General features: G+C 43.6%; 1 protein-coding gene and 1 long non-coding RNA gene across 2 annotated transcripts; both read left to right on the top strand.

Moving 5' to 3' along the window:
• Positions 1-3,996: 3,996 nt before the first annotated feature.
• On the top strand, positions 3,997-19,702 carry LOC311138257 (protein polybromo-1-like). The gene is made up of 30 exons (XM_084172935.1): positions 3,997-4,096; positions 4,681-4,832; positions 5,070-5,167; positions 5,275-5,422; positions 5,594-5,743; positions 5,933-6,049; positions 6,141-6,209; positions 6,305-6,403; positions 6,489-6,574; positions 6,685-6,770; positions 6,959-7,175; positions 7,441-7,582; positions 10,739-10,839; positions 11,062-11,341; positions 13,162-13,264; positions 13,394-14,033; positions 14,197-14,408; positions 14,745-14,930; positions 15,148-15,305; positions 15,433-15,684; positions 15,791-15,936; positions 16,051-16,208; positions 16,384-16,567; positions 16,778-16,979; positions 17,257-17,458; positions 17,593-17,664; positions 18,130-18,288; positions 18,652-18,689; positions 18,813-19,011; positions 19,289-19,702. Exons 2-30 carry the CDS (start codon positions 4,692-4,694, stop codon positions 19,450-19,452), a joined length of 4,809 nt encoding a protein of 1,602 aa, XP_084029061.1. The 5' UTR covers positions 3,997-4,096; positions 4,681-4,691; the 3' UTR covers positions 19,453-19,702.
• LOC311138258 lies at positions 7,658-9,791 on the top strand. Its single transcript, XR_014614036.1, has 3 exons — positions 7,658-8,654; positions 8,835-8,941; positions 9,215-9,791. It is a non-coding gene; the product is annotated as an uncharacterized lncRNA (long non-coding RNA).
• Positions 19,703-20,035: the final 333 nt, after the last annotated feature.

Raw genomic sequence — 20,035 nt, 5'->3', positions numbered from 1 at the left:
AAAGCCCAAATGGATCTGCAAGAAGGCAAGGATCCACTTTCTCCAAAAATGTCACACCTACTGTACCAGATTCTTCTTTATCATGTCCATCGATGACTGGCTTGGGCTCCAAACTCTTCACCACACCTTCCACTTCACTTACCTCACCCTCATTCACTTCCATTTCACCCAAAGAACTCGGTCTGGTGCACGGCTCACCCTGTTTGCACTTGACACCAATCTTCTTCGACACCCCAGCTCCATTTTTATCACAATCTTCCTCAAATTCAAATCCAACCTCTGCTTTCCTCATTCTCTTCAACCTCTTCTTCCTCTTTTTTCCCCTCCATTCCTCCTCAGAAATCCACCTTTTTGTGTCCCTGTCCCTGTCCCAATATTCCTCTTCTCCCACCATTGCTTGCAGCCTGCAGCTCCTGTAGCTTCAGCTTGCTGGCTAGCCTGCCGACCTGCATACTTCTTCTGCTGCTGATCTCGCAACAATAAAGTTTGTATGAACATGTGGGTAAGGTATTTTGTGTAAAACATGTCAATTGCTGCATGTAGCAGTGGAGGCTGGTGGGAGGAGCTATAGGAGGACGGGCTCATTGTAATGGCTGGAATGGAATTAATGGAATGGTTTCAAACACATCAAACATACAGTATGAAAACCACATGTTTGACTTTGTTCCAATTCTCCATTCCAGCCACTACAATGAGCCCCTCCTCTTATAGCTCCTCCCACCAGCCTCCACTGGCATGTTGCGTACTCCCCATGAAATCATGCTTGTGCTTACTGAGGCATGGAAGGCAATAGTTCGAACAGTTTTGTGTACAACATGTAGTTAGTAGGCTCACCAATGAACAGACAAAGCCGATCTAGGAGGGGAGCATAGAGGCAGCAGAGTTTGCACTCAGCTACGGAGAAGAAAAAAAATCTTGCACAAATACAGAAATATCCGTATTTTTAGGATGGTCAAATTGGGATAAAGAAACTCTGTATCGGTAGTCACTCCATTAATTTAAACAGGGCCGAATATTTCGGTACAACATTAGGAAGAACAGCGCGCTAGCGGTCTTTCGAGGCTAGGCAAAGGTTGAACATAACAATTTCCAGTATTTTCGACCTAGGGCAAAGGCTTCGTACTGTACCTGAGGTTTAGGAATGACATAAACAAAATCAATCTGTGCATATGGTTTTATAACAACAATACTACACTGCTGTCTAGATGTTGAACAGCCAAACAGGTATAATATTCTCTGTGGCGTTCTTCAGACATCTGAAGACCAGAGGTAGGAGACAACGGTGTTGGGAATCATCTATATACAGGGACGGCTTGTTCAATAGGGCGATATGGGCGACGCACTGCCAAACGGGAAAAGGAAGGGATTTTTTTTCTAATCAATTATAAAAAAATAAAACTTTTTTTTAATTTATTTTTTTTATAAATTTATAAAAAATTATATCACGGCAACAGCAGTTATCAGTGTTCACGTCTGATCTGCCAGCCACTAAATGTCAAATCAGGCTAAAGTCGTGCTTCAAATGGCCCCGCCCGTTTTTTGGGCGATTTCAGTCAGGTTGAAAATCGCCCAGAAGTCTCTCATAGCCTGTCATGTAAAATCTATTTTTTTCACATTTCAAAGCTTTCAATACATTCTCTATGGGTGTCTATGTGCATGCACTTACGCGCTTTCGTCATACGTGACGTAACGTTGAACGTAACTAAGACAATGGCGGCTAGCAGCGTCTATGTTGCGACCTGCAGTGTGGCGTTATTTTATGTTTTTAATTTGTAGACTTAGTTTACAAACATTCTGCAAACATTCTGCTTTGGACTGATCTTCGGTTTTGGACTGATCTTGTTGATCGTGTACATACTCGCTACGAACGGACTAAATAATGAAAACGCTGCTGGCAAGCGGAATCCAATACAGCTGGGAGACAGGCTTCACCCTGGTCAGAGCGGACCGCGATCCTGGTAAGAGAGCGACTGTACCCCGACATTGAACTGCTTTCTGTGTCATTGCGATTTGCGACCTTACTATCTGCCCCGTGAGTTCCCCCAATAGTTTGTTACCGTTGTGTACTGTTGATAATGTTGGTGTAATCATATGGAGAGGAAGTACAATACCAACGACGCTAAACGGAGAGGAATATGTTTAAGCAAAAAGGCAGTTTATTAAACACAGAGATAGCTGGTATCTGCTCAAGCTACATGCATGGACCCATTCAATTGCCTCTTATGGAGAACAGTTGAGAAGGGATCAAAAACAGAGTTTTTAGCATTACTTTATACAATGCAACATAAAGAAAAGGGGTCCTTCTTCTAGTCCCTTGATTGGTTCCCGAGGCGTAGGAGGCGGGTCTGCTCTGTCCATACCCCTCCACTGTTGCATTGGCTCTGAGTCGGGTTCTCTGTCTTCAAATGTTCAGCCTAAAGAGAGGGGATTTTTGTGTGTGTGTGTGTGTGTGTTTAACAGTGATGATGTGTGTGTGTGTGTGTGTGTGTGTGTGTGTGTGTTATCAGTGATGATGTGTGTGTGTGTGTGTGTGTGTCCTCAGAGCAAGAACTCGTGAGTTGGAAGAACTGAACACAAAATGGGTCATGCACAAGATTTTAGTCAGACCAAGCTATAACATTATATATTTACTACGACAGTACATTCAACCAAAAGCTAATATAACAAAGGCATCAGAGATTATTTATAATCTGTCACAGAAACTGGAATCCATCTCCCCAGATCAGTCAATAAATGCTTCTGGTATTGACTTATATGCTGCCCCTGTCTTCATGTTGTTGCTGGACATATCTTTTTTAAAATGTGTGTAGGTCACCTAAATCATCAGAAAAATTGCCCCTCCTGAGAATTTTTTCAGGAGCCGCCACTGTCTATATACAAAAAGCAGTACAGTGGCAGAGGATCACCGATGGGAGAATGGTATGTTTGGGGCCTAAAACATAGTTTCCTCTCATGTATTTTCCAGGAAGTGATTTTGGACCACACAAGTACAAAAAAAAGACTGATTTAAGTCAGCTTTTGCACTCTAGTTTCCATTCCCAGTTGATTGCACTGATTAAAGAAAACCTAGAAAATTTTTCATTTCTGCAATATGTAATTGTGGACGTTGTATTGTTTACACAACTGGCAACAATAAGCAACAGCTAGCAACAATTAGGAAATGACTTTTGGAATTCACTGTCAAAATAAAAGCTCAAACAAATCCCTCTCTTGATTTGAGTGTTCCTATTTTGAGTACAGGTGATGTAGCGTCTCAGAGTCGGAGTGTTGATCTAATATGACTGTATCAGGTTCCCCTGTCCATGTCATTTTATCCACTGTGGTCTATAAGGATTATAATAGTCAAAATAAAAGCTAGGCAGATTGTGGTCCCAGTACCCTGCCCTGAACCTTAGCCACTATTCTAGCCGGCCACCACACGGTACTTTACCCTGCAGCTTAGAGACTGTTGCCCTACGTACATAGACATAGAGGCATTGAACACTGGTCACTTTAATAATATTTACATACTGTTTCACCCACTTTATATGTATATACTGTATTCTAGTCATGGCTCATCCTAACTAACTTATTTTAGTACATTTTTCTGGATTATGTGTGTATTTACTTTTTATTGCTATGTATTACTGCACTGTTGGAGCTAGAAACACAAGCATTTCGTTGCACCTGCGATAACATTTGGAAATGTGTGTATGCAACCAATAAACTTTGATTTGGTCTAAAATTATTACAATAAAATAAATAAAAGCTAGGCAGATTGTGGTCTTTGGCTGTGTTTACACAGGCAGCCCAATTCTGATATTTTTTCCCACTAATTGGTCTTTTGACCAATCACATCAGGTCTTTTCATATCAGATCTTTTTCAGATCTGATTGGTCAGAAGATCAAAATGTGTCTTCCTGTGTAAACGCAACCTAAAAGGATTAGATCAAATCATTAAAGTGTCAATCAGATTTTATTTTGAAGTTTATAACGGAAGTGATAGGCTGTGTCCTCACTGCTGCTAGGTTCACACCAATTTTTTCTCTCAACATTATCAGCTTTCTCGAAAGGTTTGAATTCTCTTCTACAGATAAAAGTTAGTACGAGACTAAAGGTAAGATCTTGCAGGTTTAAACGATGACTATTCACCTAATAGTGTGGTCAAGTATTTAGTTACTTATTCACAGCATTCTCTTTGTGTGTCTGGAGATGATTGGTAGCGTTAGCTAGCTACGTTAGCTAGCTTGCGGTAACTGATGCTGAGGAGGCCAGCCAGGTACTGTTAGCTAGCTAGCAAGCTCGATTTACCATTGTTGTCTGTAAAGACATTAATGCCACAACAGCTCTGTCATCTCGCAGCAAAAGAGAAACAATAATGTTTTCATCTGCCAGTAGTGTTAATGGTGACACAGCAAATTTGGAATTAAATGACCACATTAGGCTACAGCTGCTTTATCCCAGACATCTGTGAAATCATCACCCAACTGCTCTCCTCATCATTCTCAGACAGTGAAGAGTCGTAGAGTGAGGACCACTAATCACTAAACAGGGCCTTTATTCTATTCTAGGTAATGGCATTGAAGCAGGGTTAGAGCCCTTTTGATGATAAAGTTTATACAATTTCACCACAATATTTGTCACCTTTTAGGTAAATTGACTTCAAATGCTGTTGTTATTTTTCCTTTTTCTTCTTTCCAGGTATTAGACTCATGGGCTCAAAAAGGAGAAGGGCTACGTCCCCCTCTAGTAGTGTCAGTGGGGGGGACTTTGACGATGGACAGCCCTCATCCTCAGCATCTTCAGTAGGTCGGAAAAGGAGAAGAACCTCAAACATTCCAACTGTTGATCCAGTAAGTTCAGTTAACAGCTTTTTTGTGTGGAAGCATTGCATTCCGATTGAAATATATTGTGTGTACTCGACTTCTGTGGTAATGCCTTTCGGATAATGTCTTACCCCAAAAATGAATTATTGAATTTTGTGAACTCTAAATCCGCAGTCAAACCCATGTGTAGTTTTTGAATAAGTGTTCATAAACATTGTTGTTGCCTGTATTGTTTTGTATTCATCTACAATGTTTTGCCTCCAGATTGCAGTATGCCATGAATTGTACAACACAATCAGAGATTATAAGGATGACCAGGGAAGAATGTTATGTGAGCTGTTCATAAGAGCACCCAAGAGACGGTAAAGAGGATGGTTAACATAGAATGGGTAAAAAAAATGTATAGTTTCCATTACTAAGAACATAAGCCTCATTAAATTAACTTTCTACTGTGTTTGCTGTGTTGAAGGAATCAATCGGATTACTATGACGTTGTGACTCAGCCCATTGACATGATGAAGATCCAGCAGAAGCTGAAGATGGAGGAGTACGATGATGTGGAGCAGATAACGGCTGACTTTCAGCTCTTATTCAACAATGCAAAGGCATACTACAAGGTAATATATCTCTCCCTGTAATAACAAACACATTCACTGGATTCTTTAGGGAAGACAAATCATGTTTACAAGTCATGTTTTGTATGAAGGGAGTTTAAATAATAAATGTCCAGTGTAGGACCTAAAACCTGGAATTAACCAAATGAAAGGGAATGTGTTGCATGTGTGTAGTCAGATTCTCCAGAGTACAGAGCAGCCTGTAAGTTGTGGGACCTCTACCTGCGTACCAAGAATGAGTTTGTTCAGCGGGGGGATTATGATGACGATGATGAGGACGGGGACGATGCACAAGATAATCCCGGAGGGTCCAATGAGGATGAGGTAACACTAGTATGCCGATGTAGCATGAAAAGTATTTTATTACATGAAAACATGTTGACTCCCCTGTCACACATGTAGTACATGTAAACCCTCAAAACATAGCACGAAATGGCAAATAAATGGAAGATATCTGTTCACTCTGTTGAACTGTAAGGGCTTCTTATGACTGTGTTTGACTTTGAATGACAGAATGCACCCAGTTGCCTGAAGGAGGTCCTTGAGCAGCTGCTGGATGCGGTGGTGACGTTCTCCGAGCCCTCAGGGCGTCTAGTCAGTGATCTATTCCAGAAACTGCCCTCTAAAGTGGTAAGAGAACCATTATCTCAGAAACTGTGGCTCTTTGCATGTTTTTGTGATTAATATTTATATATTATACAGTTTGATTTATTCCCCTCAGCAATACCCAGACTATTATGCCATAATAAAGGACCCAATAGATCTGAAAATCATTGCCCAGAAGATACAGGTATGCTACCCAACCATCTGACTGAATGTACTGTAAGTGGTTAAAGTAACACTACAGTGTGCGTACAGTAAATCACTGGTCTATTTATTTCTTAGATGAGCCACTACAGAAGTGTTGGTGCCATGGCAAAAGACATAGATCTTCTGGCTAAGAATGCCAAAATGTACAATGAGCCTGGGTCACAAGTGTTTAAGGTATGCTGTACTATAGAATTCTGACTCAATTCTGAATGTATGTCAGTTTTGTTTGTTATAACTCTCTCATTCTTATAAATTTAAGGATGCTAACACCATCAAAAAGATCTTTGCACAGAGAAAGACAGAAATTGAGCATGCTGAGCCAATCAAATCCAGTATTCGCATCAGGCAAGTAACACCACAGACATTGTAGAAAGTAGAATTTACGAGTCAAACAAACAACATGCAACATTTAGAAGCATATTTCCATGAGTTAAACAGCTGTGTGTGTGTGTCAGGAACAGAAGGTCAGCCCAGGGAGACCGGCTGTCGGCTATTACCATGGCTCTTCAGTATGATAGTGATGACGATGGCATTCTGGCTGGTACGTCTCATTGGTCTTCACTTCAACTAATTTAAATGTTTTGGCTCTGCATTATCAATCCTATAAAAAAAGAAGGAACATATAAGAACAGAGGGGACATTGCAGTGCTAAGTAAACTGTCGTATGAGGGTTTGTCAGAATACTTCAGACTTCATCTGTCTGATTCAGTTGTCTCTCTCATTGCCCAGGGTCTGTCCACTATGACGAGGGGGAGTCGGAGGCAGAGAGCATGCACCACAGCATGGACATGAGTAACCCCATCTTCCAGCTGTACGAGGCTGTGCGGGGCGGCAGGAACAGCCAGGGCCAGCTCATCTCTGAGCCCTTCCTCCAGCTGCCCTCCAGGAAGGACTACCCAGACTACTACCAGCAGATCAGCCAGCCCATCTCCCTGCACCAGATTAGGTAGGCCAGCCAGTGGAAGGACCTCTGCTAAATAAATGGCAGATTGTGTAGTTCCACAAAATAGGTTATTTGAAACAAATTAATGCAAGTGTGATTTATGTAATCTGGTCTCCAAGATGTATGTTTTGAACATTTTATTCAGGCTTCATCATTTTCCCAAATCAGTTGCTGTATGTTTTGTGTGGCATGACATGGCATGAGCTGTACAGTGTATTTCTACCCTATCCCTTTCCAAGTGTGAGAGCTCTTAATTCCCCACACACAGGAACAAGATGAAGAACAATGAGTATGAGAGTGTTGATCAGCTAGACGCAGACCTCACTCTGATGTTTGAGAACGCCAAGCGCTACAATGTGCCTCACTCCTCTATCTATAAGCGTGTGCTGAAACTCCAGCACATTCAGCAGGTCAGTCGGTGTATGAGCTGCCAATGCTGAAACCCAAGCTCTGCTGTAGTTGTGTATCAGCATCTGTATGGTTTTTAGTGGGCTGTAAAGTGTCCTATGGTGATTGTTGGGTGTAACATTACTGGAGTATTAACTAACAATGAGATGATACTGCTGCTTAGGTAATCTGGTCTCTCAGGCCTCTCTGGTGTTAAAGGTCCCAGTCATTGAAAATTGTGTTTTTCATCAAATTGGATGATATTTGAATGAAACCAGTTCAAAGTAGTATGAAAAATTACTGTAGCTGGTGCATTGATAAAGTTTGATCATAAAGTGTAAAACACTTGGATTCAGGAGGCAGGCATTACCAATGATTTACTTCCGGCTTTATGCAACGTCATATAAAGCTGGAAATTTAATACACCAATGGTAGCGTCTTATCATCTTAACTCATTTAAATATGTACCGCCTTAAAACCGGCATCACATGTGAGCCTACGCAGAACATACGACCAAATATACTGGTAACATTTAATCTGTGGTGTGACTGTTGGCTAGCAATCTACTTACCAGCATGCCGTCAAAAGCACACTGTGTTGTGACTGGATTTCATAGTGTAAAATTAACCTTACGCTATTTTCCGAAGAATGAAGACATCTGACAGCAGTGGCTGCTTTTCGTTTCGGGTGGACAGGCTGCACCGAAAATTATTATCATGTCACGTGTGTGCAGTGCACATTTATAGTGAAGTTACTTTATCAATTGGGGAGAACATTCGATAGGTCTTGCCAGGAAGCTAATCCTGAGGACGGAATCTGTACCATCATTGACAGTGGATCAGTGGATCTTGCAAGCGCTGACCATAATGTAAGTATCAGAGTTTGATGAGTCTGACACGGTAGCCAACATTTTGGGGGGACCGGGGGTCTAACATTAGATAATGCGGCTGTGGCTGCTTTGACTTGTGAATGATATATATTTTGCGTAACACACCTGATAGTCACTATGTGGTTTTGGTTTTTCCATCCCTAAACCCCCGACATTGAGTCTTAGAACTGCTGGCACGAAGGAAGGTTGTCCACAAAGGAGTTACGGTGTGTATAGTATTTGTAATTAACCCCTGAAAATCATATTTTGCCATTCCATTGTGTGGGTTGTTGTCTTACAGTTGATGTAGCTTGTGTCATTGGGGCCCTCTCCGGTTCTCTTTCCACTATCATCACGCTGTCATGATAGACATTTTAGAAAATTCAACAACTACTCTGTCTGCACAGCTTCCCAGGCTACCACCGCAGCAGGAATGCTGGGATACAAAATCAGCTTTCCCAAGGCAAAGAAGGGGGATATGCTGTGACGCCTGTGAAGACAGACCCAACATACTGTAAGTCATAGTTATTCATTTCAAATCTGCATTAATTGAGCATTTCAGGCACACAAAAATTCAAAATACAAACATTGAAAAGTTTCAAAAAAGGTGCACGACCAAATATTGCATATTTCAAATTCAGTACTTCAAAAACACCAGAAAACACAATGTAGAATGAGTAGATCACTTCATCATGAATTGATAGCATTATAACTCAGAACAGTAAATAAAAGGAAATTAAATTCACTACCCATTTAACAAACATTTCCCTTTTCAAAAACATTACAGGCTACGTAGACAGGCTCCTGGATCTCCTCTTCAACGAGGTCATCCTTGATCCAGCGCCGTATGTGGGGAAGCTGTGTGAGCTGTCCATCCCAGGACCCCTGTCTGCCCAGTGTGAGAGGCCTGACAAGGAGGAGGCCATAGCTGGATTTGTCTCCCGCTTCAATCTTGTGGGTGATTTAAGCCTGCTTAATTGAAGCGGGGTACAAGGGTCCCCCTCCTCTCACGCTCTCCATCAATCTCTGTAGTTGGTTGTATTTCCTAAAGCCTAAGTAATTCACTTGTACGTGATATGATATCACATTTAGTTTTTTTCAAGCGTTCGGACGGGGTGTTACAAAGTGTGTAGGGCGGCCGGGTGACTATATTAGGCTAATGGCTCTAATATGTTTTGTTATGTCAAATGATGTCTCACCATTATTTCTCACCTTTATTTCTCATGAGTGTTCATGTTGATCAATATTTAGGCAATGCTGGCCAATTGTAAATAAATGTCTGATCAATACGTACAATTCTGAACATATTGTCATTTATAATGCTAATGCAGAGGCACCAATAAATTGTCCAGTACACTTATTGTATGCTGTTTTCATGTAATTATTACTAATTATTGTGAAGAAACGTATCAGTGAACTTTATTCTGTAATTAGTTACAAAATAATAGAAATGCAATTGTGTATTGCTGCTGTTTGTCTGATATCCAACAGTCCATGATCAGCTCTGTTGACCATGAAAGCATTTTGCAGAGAAAATGGGTTGAGGCATCCCACTGGGCACCGATGTCAATTCAACGTCTATTCCACGTTGGTTCGTGGAAACAACGTTGATTCAACCAGTGTGTGCCCAGTGGGATACTATTTAGGCTCGGGATGACATGTGGCCCATTATTTATCTTGTCATCAATGACATGTGGCCCATTTTTTTTTACCTTATTACCTTGCAATGACCACAAGGGTGTTTCAAAGAGCTGTCAGTCAAGGCGAGCTCATGAATATAAGCTCCCTGCCCACTCAGCCTGTTCTTTCAAGCTTCCTGATAGTTAGAGATGACAGAAGGTACAATTTCTTAAATTCTGAGCATTTGAATAGAGTAAAAATATTATGGGTGATGTTTTGGTCATTGAAAGGCTATTTTTACTTGGAAAATAGGATGACTGTACAGGACCTTTAAACATAGGTGAGGTCTGACTCACTGTCCTCTGTCTGTGTTACTATGCAGTAGTGTCTTGGGCAGTGTTCTCTATGTACTGTACTCAGTTGCAGTCAATTATTTTGTACTGTACTCGGTTGCAATCAATTATTTTGTGGGTAGTTGCATGTTTTACTTATAAATAGACAGAAGATGAAATAGTGGACCTGCCAAACCATGATGGCTTTTATGTCTGTGAGTACACTACCTTTGTGTAAGTAGAGATATGTTAAAGAGAGAGATAATGAGATGGGGAGAGTTAGAGGTGGTAGTTTATATTCATGAACGTGTGGGAGGAAGCGCAGCTGGTTGATATTGGTGTGTGTGTGGTTTTCCTAGCTGAAGAGAACGGAGCTATTGAGGAGGGAGGACGACAGCATGGACGGGGACAGCATGCTCTCTTCTACCATGTCTGATACTGGCAGCACTAAGAGGAAGAGGTACGCACTTCTTATTTCACCTTCTCAGCAGAGGTAATAGCAAATGCCAGGCTACTTCTGCAAAAAAGTCCCTGTACCTTTGGTTGATATAATTCTTGTTTGGTGCATGATTAAATGATGAATGTCTAACTTCGGCCAGCATATCATTACATTGTTTTTTTTAATGATCCTTCAAGACAATGTTTCCTTCTTTTAACTAACCCACACCCCTGTGACCACCAGCCATAAGAAGAACACCAAGAAGAACCGGATGAAGGCCCTGTACTCCGCAGTGACGGAGGCCCGGGAGATGGGCACTGGCCGGAGGCTCTGTGAGCTCTTCATGATCAAGCCCTCCAAGAAGGACTACCCGGACTACTACAAGATCATCTTGGAGCCCGTGGACCTGAGGATCATCGACCACAACATCCGCTCTGAGAAGTACACGACGGAGGACGCTCTGCTGGAGGACATGAAGCTCATGTTCCGCAACGCACGCCACTACAACGAGGAGGGCTCACAGGTGATGGGCCAACAGGGATCAGACTACGGCCAACGTGAAGTGTGCATACTAGATTATTTAGCAGTAACGTACTAGTCTCTTACCTTTAATCATGAATCATGATTTATAAGGTCGACACTACATTTCCGTAATGTCAGCAGTATGCAGTGCAGCAGCTACAGTGAGGGAAAAAAGTATTTGATCCCCTCCTGATTTTGTACGTTTGCCCACTGACAAAGAAATGATCAGTCTATAATTTTAATGGTAGGTTTATTTGAACAGTGAGAGACAGAATAACAACAAAAAAATCCAGAAAAACGCATGTCAAAAATGTTATGAATTGATTTGCATTTGAATGAGGGAAATAAGTATTTGACCCCCTCTCAATCAGAAAGATTTCTGGATCCCAGGTGTCTTTTATACAGGTAACGAGCTGAGATTATGAGCACACTCTTAAAGGGAGTGCTCCTAATCTCAGTTTGTTACCTGTATAAAATACACCTGTTCACAGAAGCAATCAATCAATCAGATTCCAAACTCTCCACCATGGCCAAGACCAAAGAGCTCTCCAAGGATGTCAGGGACAAGATTGTAGACCTACACAAGGCTGGAATGGGCTACAAGACCATTGGCAAGCAGCTTGGTGAGAAGGTGACAACAGTTGGTGCGATTATTCGCAAATGGAAGAAACACAAAATAACTGTCAATCTCCCTCGGCCTGGGGCTCCATGCAAGATCTCACCTCGTGGAGTTCCAATGATCATGAGAACGGTGAGGAATCAGCCCAGAACTACACGGGAGGATCTTGTCAATGATCTCAAGGCAGCTGGGACCATAGTCACCAAGGTAACAATTGGTAACACACTATGCCGTGAAGGACTGAAATCCTGCAGCGCCTGCAAGGTCCCCCTGCTCAAGAAAGCACATATACATGCCCGTCTGAAGTTTGCCAATGAACATCTGAATGATTCAGAGGAGAACTGGGTGAAAGTGTTGGGGTCAGATGAGACCAAAATGGAGCTCTTTGGCATCAACTCAACTCGCTGTGTTTGGAGGAGGAGGAATGCTGCCTATGACCCCAAGAACACCATCCCCACCGTCAAACATGTAGATGGAAACATTATGCTTTGTGGGTGTTTTTCTGCTAAGGGGACAGGACAACTTCACCGCATCAAAGGGACGATGGACGGGGCCATGTACCGTCAAATCTTGGGTGAGAATCTCCTTCCCTCAGCCAGGGCATTGAAAATGTGTCGTGGATGGGTATTCCAGCATGACAATGACCCAAAACACACGGCCAAGGCAACAAAGTAGTGGCTCAAGAAGAAGCACATTAAGGTCCTGGAGTGGCCTAGCCAGTCTCCAGACCTTAATCCCATAGAAAATCTGTGGAGGGAGCTGAAGGTTCGAGTTGCCAAACGTCAGCCTCAAAACCTTAATGACTTGGAGAAGATCTGCAAAGAGGAGTGGGACAAAATCCCTCCTGAGATGTGTGAAAACCTGGTGGCCAACTACAAGAAACGTCTGACCTCTGTGATTGCCAACAAGGGTTTTGCCACCAAGTACTAAGTCATGTTTTGCAGAGGGGTCAAATACTTATTTCCTTCATTAAAATGCAAATCAATTTATAACATTTTTGACATGCGTTTTTCTGGATTTTTTTGTTGTTATTCTGTCTCACTGTTCAAATAAACCTACCATTACAATTATAGACTGATCATTTCTTTGTCAGTGGGCAAACGTACAAAATCAGCAGGGGATCAAATACTTTTTTCCCTCACTGTATGTCTTTGGCTCTAAATGCCCTCAGTTTTACCACTGACTACTTGCCATTGTTCCAGGTATATAACGATGCCAACGTCCTGGAGAAAGTCATAAAAGACAAACGGAGGGATCTCGGCCCAACGCCTGACGATGATGACATGTCACCAAAGTTGAAAATAAGTACATTGCTGACATTTTGGCTTAAATCATTCAAATACAGTATATGGATGTCATTCTAGTCTAGTCGTTTCGCATTATCACTTCATCCCCAAAATACTAATACACCCCCCCCCCCCGCTGTAATTCCAGGGAAGAGTGGCATCACCCCTAAGAAGTCCAAGTACCTGACCCCCCTGCAGCAGAAGCTGAACGAGCTGTACGAGGCGGTGAAGAACTTCACAGACAAGCGTGGCCGCCGCCTCAGCACCATCTTCCTGCGGCTGCCGTCGCGCGCCGAACTGCCCAACTACTACATCGCCATCAAGAAGCCTGTGGACATGGAAAAAGTCAGGAGCCACATGCTGGCCAACAAGTACCAGGATGTGGACGCGCTAGTGGAGGACCTGGTGCTGATGTTCAACAACGCCTGCACCTACAATGAGCCTGAGTCTCTGATCTACCGCGACGCTCTGGTGCTACACCGTGTTCTGCTGGAGACCCGCCGGGACCTGGAGGGAGGCGAGGATGCCCATGTGCCCGACGTGGCCCGCCTCATCCAGGAGCTCATCCGCAGCCTCTTCGTCTCCGTGCTGGGTCACCAGGACGACGAAGGCCGTTGCTACAGCGACTCGCTGGCTGAGATCCCTGCTACTGACCCCAGCAGCCCCGACAGACCATTGCTCAACTTTGAGATAATCAGGACAAACGTGGACCGGGGACGCTACAAGAGACTGGACGTGTTCCAGGATCACATGTTTGAGGTGCTGGAGAAGGCCAGGCGCATGCACAGGTGGGGCACAATTAGGAAACAGTGTTTGCCTTTTTCTTTTCTTTTCTCTGCATTATTTGGGTAATATCAACCATAGAGCTGATTTGTGTGCATTTAACAGTTAGAACATCCTATGAAATTACCCTGGGAGTGATATTTTAAGTATACGTGATTGTCACTCCAGGACGGACTCTGAGATCTTTGAGGATGCGGTGGAGCTGCAGCAGTTCTTCATCCGGATCCGAGATGAACTGTGTAAGAATGGAGAGATCCTGCTCACCCCCGCTCTCAGCTACACCTCCAAACACCTGCACAGCGACGTGGAGAAGGAGAAGAAGGAGAAGCTGCCCAAGGAGATAGAGGAGGACAAGCTCAAGAGGGAAGAGGAGAAAAAAGGTTTGCGCTCACTCTGACACTCTGAACCTAGCAACTTGTAGCAAGGCAGATAGATATACCTATCCCACCAATCAATCATAGCCCCGTGTAGCTCAGTTGGTAGAGCATGGTGCTTGCAACGCCAGGGTTGTGGGTTCGATTCCAGTATAAAAAAATAAAAATGTATGCACTGGATAAGAGCATCTGCTAAATGACTAAAATGTTTTTAAAAAATCAAAGCAGTGTCAACAACAGTTACCCAGTGGCATCGGTTATAGGACTTTAGTCATCATTATGCCCCTACGAAATAGTATTTATTGATTGACTGATTAACTGAGTTGAGTTGTGAACCCACAGAAGCTGAGAAGAGTGAGGACCCTGCCGGAGGGGCGTGGCAGTCTGGTCTCCAGCGTACCTACAGCCAGGACTGCAGCTTCAAAGACAGCATGTACCACGTGGGAGACTATGTGTACGTGGAGCCTGCTGAGCCCAACCTGCAGCCGCATATCGTCTGCATTGAGCGCCTGTGGCAGGATGATGCAGGTTAGTGCCTTTGCACATCCATTACTGAAAAGCATTAGTAGTGATTCTGTATTCTATTTGCATTTTGTTGTGGAAATGGTCCGACTTGTCACATTCAATCATTCCATTTGCTGTATGTGTTCAGTTTGACTGCTTCAAAAAGCATGCACACATGGTTAATCAATTGTGCTGTCCTTTTGTAGTAGTATTGCTCTGTGTACTTCCCTCCCCATTCCAGGTGAGAAGTGGCTGTATGGCTGCTGGTTCTACAGGCCAAATGAAACCTTCCATCTCGCTACACGCAAGTTCCTGGAGAAGGAGGTCTTCAAGAGTGACTACTTCAACAAGATTCCTGTCAGCAAGATACTGGGCAAATGTGTTGTCATGTTTGTCAAGGTACTAAGCTCTTTTCTATTTCCATTTTCATGTTCCAGCTCTTTCTAATGTGGTTTAAGCATAACACGTTTCAAGTGAATCATTGTATGTAGTTTGACCTTGGCTTTTGTTTTGTAACTGATCCCAGGACTACTTTAAGCTTCACCCAGAGGGCTTCAGGGCAGACGATGTGTATGTCTGTGAGTCTCGCTACTCAGCCAAGACCAAGTCCTTCAAGAAGATCAAGATGTGGACCATGCCCCTGAGCTCTGTTAGGTTTGTCCCTCGGGGCGTACCGTTGCCTGTAGTCCGTGTTGCATCCATGTTTGCCCCTAAGCAAGAAGAAGAGAAGCCAGCAGAGATACAAGAAGAGGGCAAAGCCTTGGACACTATGGATAAGGTGAGTGGTTGGAAAATCTTGGGCAATAGGAATTAGATTCAATTGGATTAATATGTGATCCAACAGAGTGCAAACAAAGACAACCTTACTGCATGTGTATGTGTAGGAGAGGGAGGATGTAACCCTGGACATGACCAATGGGGAGCCAGGCTGCCAGTACTATGAGCAGCTCTGTTACAATGACACCTGGCTGAAAGTGGGAGACTGCATCTATATTCGCTCACATGGACTAGTGCGCCACCGAGTGGGCAGGTAGGGTAAATACAACTCGACAAACACATTTCCCAGAATGGAATGTTGCTTGATATATAGTTATTATTTATTTAGTATAGTTGAAATAAAGTGGGTTTTATTTTTATCTGACAGGATTGAGAAGATGTGGATGCGGGACGGAGCGGCCTACTTCTTTGGGCCGATCTTCATCCACCCAGAGGAGACAGAACACGAGCCCACCAGGATGTTCTACAAGAAGGAAGTGTTCCTTAGCAACCTGGAGGAGTCTTGCCCCATGACCTGTATCATAGGTATTCTCTCTGCCCTGACATAGGGTCCCCTTTTGACAGACAGTATTATAATGTTGATGCTAAGCTATGTTATTTTCAAATGTTGATAAGAGAAGCAAGTTTAAGTGCATGGGTTGATTGTATTTCACTGGGCATGTGCCATGCTTATATACCTCTCTGTTCACTTGTTCCACAGGGAAGTGTGCAGTGTCCTCTTTCAAAGAGTACCTTTCGTGCCGGCCCACTGAAGTGCCTGAGGAGGATGTTCTGCTGTGTGAGAGTCGCTACATCGAGAGTGAGAAACAGATGAAGAAGTTCAAGGGCCTGAAGCGCTTCTCCCTCTCTGGGAAGGTGGTGGAGGACGAGATCTATTACTTCAGGTGAGTGGCTTGACTTTTTACTTACCTCAAGATACTGTCACATAATCAGCAATAGTAAGAAACCATTCCAAAACGCAGTAAAACAGAATTGAGTGACCCTGAATGGGTGAGTTCGGAGTCAGTAACAAACACTCCTTTTAGTTAAGGTAGAACAGAACACAACACCCAGGTGTAACTGCACCCAGTGTACTCCACATGTGTCCCGTACAGGAAGCTGATCGTGCCTCAGAAGGAGCCATCCCCTCTGCTGGACAGAAAGATCGCAGTGCTGGAGGCTAAGTTTGCCGACATGACAGACGAGGAGTTGGAGGACCTGGGGGAGGATGATGGGGAGCTGGGAGACACCTCCATACCCCAGCTCCAGAGCCCCATGGCAGGCATCGACATGGACATGCCTTACACCCCTCCACAGGTCAGAGCAGCAACATACACTGGGCAAATGTGTGGTCATGTTGTGAAGGTAAAGCTCTTTTACATTTGTCTCAAAAGTTATTGGTAAGATCGTCGCACCCTGATATAGACGTGTCAACTGAATCGCATGCATCCTGATTGAAACAAAACATGTCTCAAATGATTTGCATGTTCAAGGTGAGATTCAAGAAAAAGCCCTCTTAGCCATCCAGTTGGGGGTGTGTATAGCAATGACAGTATAGAGATCACATGACATACTCTCCCTTACTTGACTGCAGTCCACTCCCAAGTCCATGAAGGGGATATCCAAGAAGGAGGGCTCCAAGAGGAAGATCAACATGAGTGGCTACATCCTGTTCAGCAGTGAGATGCGTGCGGTCATCAAGGCCCAGCACCCAGACTTCTCCTTCGGGGAGCTCAGCCGTCTGGTGGGCACCGAGTGGAGGAACCTGGAGTCTCCCAAGAAAGCGGAGTATGAGGGTAAGAGATCTTACAAATGTACTTAGGCTGTGGTAGACTAAAATTGACTGTGGTAGTTTGTTCAATGCCCCTTGCAGTAGTGTCTCTGTAAATTCCCTTGCAAAAAGTTGTAATAGTATGTGTTGTGTTTGCAGAGCGAGCAGCTAAAGTGGCCGAGCAGCAGGAGCGGGAGAGGGCGGCCCAGCAGCTGGCTTTCCCTAGAGCAGGTACCATTGTAGGGTGCTGATGGGGGTGGTGCCTCCCCCAACCCCCATGGTGTTGCTTTATCCCAGCATGACATGTGTCAGGTATCCCCAGGGGGATGCAACCCCCTGGAGACACTTGGAGCTGCAATAAGAAGCTGTACCTTTTTCATTTACTTATCACTTGACCCTTGGCTCGTCTTTATTCTAGTACTGTACTATCCCCTATTTTCAATGATACACTGCTTCAACATTTATTTAGAAGCTTACCAGTTTCACTGCATCATTCTACCATCAGTCTGATTTGAAGTAGTGCTTGTGATTTGTGAATTAATTGCATGTGTATGAATGTCTGATTATGGAATATCAAATATCCTAAATCTAGATTGATGTTTAGTAATTTAGCTAGTGCATGATCTCTGCTAGGTAGTTGCATGTTGCACTGATGCATGCATCTGTTCTGTTGCTATACCCTCCTCCTCCCCAAAGGCATGATGGGTACATATATGCCACACATGATGCTGCAGGACCTAGTTGACGGCATGTTTAGTATGACTGGCATGCCACCACATCACATGAGGTTGCCTCTCTTGCCCCATCATCACCTGATGCCAGGCATCCCCGGGTTCCCTGGCATGCCATACCCGGGTAAGAGCATTTTCACAGCCACCCTACCTGCCACGCCCCTGCAGATGCTTCCTGTCTGCCACTCTAACTCACTGGAGGGGCTACCTGTAACATAGGCTGAGGTCCTGTAGTGATACTCAGTCGCTGAGTGATTCATCAACAGGGTCATGCATTGCTAAATGATATTGTAACAATGGAAATACCGTTTTCTGAAGTACCTTTATCTTGAATGCAGATTGTCCCTGGGAGGCTGTAATGGCCCAAATTGGTCCTTCTCTTAAAAGAGCAGTAGTAAAGTCAGTAGTACACATCACAATCCAAGATGGCCAGCTGCTGACAGCTGTGGTCTGGAGCACTCTGTGACTGTTAATGCCTTCCTTACAGGTGTCAACACGGGTGCTCCTGGAGCCTATGGAACCCAGGTAATCTACACTTCTATACAATTGTATTTAAGAAGAGCACATAGACTAAATGCTTGTTATTTTATTACTCACATCTGTATTTGAGTATGAGAAGTAAAGAGGCCTTTGCCACTTTTTTTTTAGATGATTGGTCTTGGGCAGCAGGCCCCGCCACCCTATCCAGGACAGGGCCAGCCTGCCCTCCAGCAGCCCTCAACACCCATATTTGTAGCCCCGCCACCCAAGCCCAAGCGCCTGCTCCACTCGGAGGCGTACCTGAAGTACATTGAGGGACTCAATGCAGAGTCCTCCACCATCAGCAAGTGGGACCAAACTCTCTCAGGTGAGTTCTCCTCACTGAAAGAAAGTGATTTACACCACAACAAATCTACAAATCACTTATACAGTATGTCAGTGATTGGTGTATCAGTAAATTACCTTATTGAATAACAGAAAAAACATATATACAGACAGTAGTGTAATTTATCGAGTCACCTGCGTAGTGTATCATTAATGCATGTATCATTTCCCATGATTAATGTTTGCATTAAGATCAGAGCAGAAGTATGTGAGTGTGATGACCTTGTGTATGTGTTCTGTATGTGGACATGTTTGAGCAGCTCGAAAGAAAGATGTGCGGCTGACCAAAGAGCAGGAGAGCCGGCTGCCGTCCCATTGGCTGAAGAGCAAGGGCGCCCATTCCACGATGGCGGACGCACTGTGGCGTCTGCGAGACCTGATGCTGCGCGACACACTGAACATCCGCCAGACGTACAACCTGTAGAATGTCTGAGCCACTGCTCCTTACACTGTCAGACCGGAAAGGGGGTTTAGGCTCATTAAAAAAGTGTTAATGTTGTTTTATTGTTGTCATGTTAAAGTTGTCATTTGTTTGTAGAATGGTTAAATGAGCTTGCTTACTCTGTTCAAGCTGTTTTGTATTTGCATCTTAATTGTTCTAACAAGTGCATTATTATTGTATTAAATGTTTCTCTGTGATGGATAAACGTTTTCATTAAAAAATGCAGAATGGACTTGTTCTTGGCTGCTAATTTAGTATATGTGCTGCAATATGGAACATTCTAGTGGGCAGCTATGTCCTGACTCAAAGGCACCAGACAAGAAAAGAGGAACCAACAGACTATTTGATTCTTCTTTAAGTTGTTCTATTAGTCTTCCATTACATGAATATGAGGTTATAACTCAGTGAACACACTTCATCAATCAATAATAGTGATAAATTCATCAATGAATAACATAGCATCTGTTCTGAACACCTGCCAATGCCATCCACTCCCTTTCAAGTGCACAGGGGCGTGTCTAGCGTGGTTTTCCGAACTTATTTTGCGCACGCCCAGTAGACATAC

This window comes from Coregonus lavaretus (genome assembly GCF_964263955.1).
Source record: "Coregonus lavaretus genome assembly, chromosome: 12".
In the NCBI taxonomy this organism is placed as follows: domain Eukaryota; kingdom Metazoa; phylum Chordata; class Actinopteri; order Salmoniformes; family Salmonidae; genus Coregonus; species Coregonus lavaretus.
Note: the sequence above shows the minus strand (reverse complement) of the source record. Positions and strands in the feature narration are given on the sequence as shown.

What these genes read in the sequence shown, in the direction of transcription:
- LOC311138257 (XM_084172935.1), top strand. Translation starts at nt 4,692, where the DNA reads ATGGGCTCAAAAAGGAGAAGGGCTACGTCCCCCTCTAGTAGTGTCAGT. An exon ending in TGACGATGGCATTCTGGCTG is followed by an intron (nt 6,771 to 6,958) that starts GTACGTCTCATT and finishes CTCATTGCCCAG; the next exon opens with GGTCTGTCCACTATGACGAG. An exon ending in CCTTGGACACTATGGATAAG is followed by an intron (nt 15,685 to 15,790) that starts GTGAGTGGTTGG and finishes GTGTATGTGTAG; the next exon opens with GAGAGGGAGGATGTAACCCT.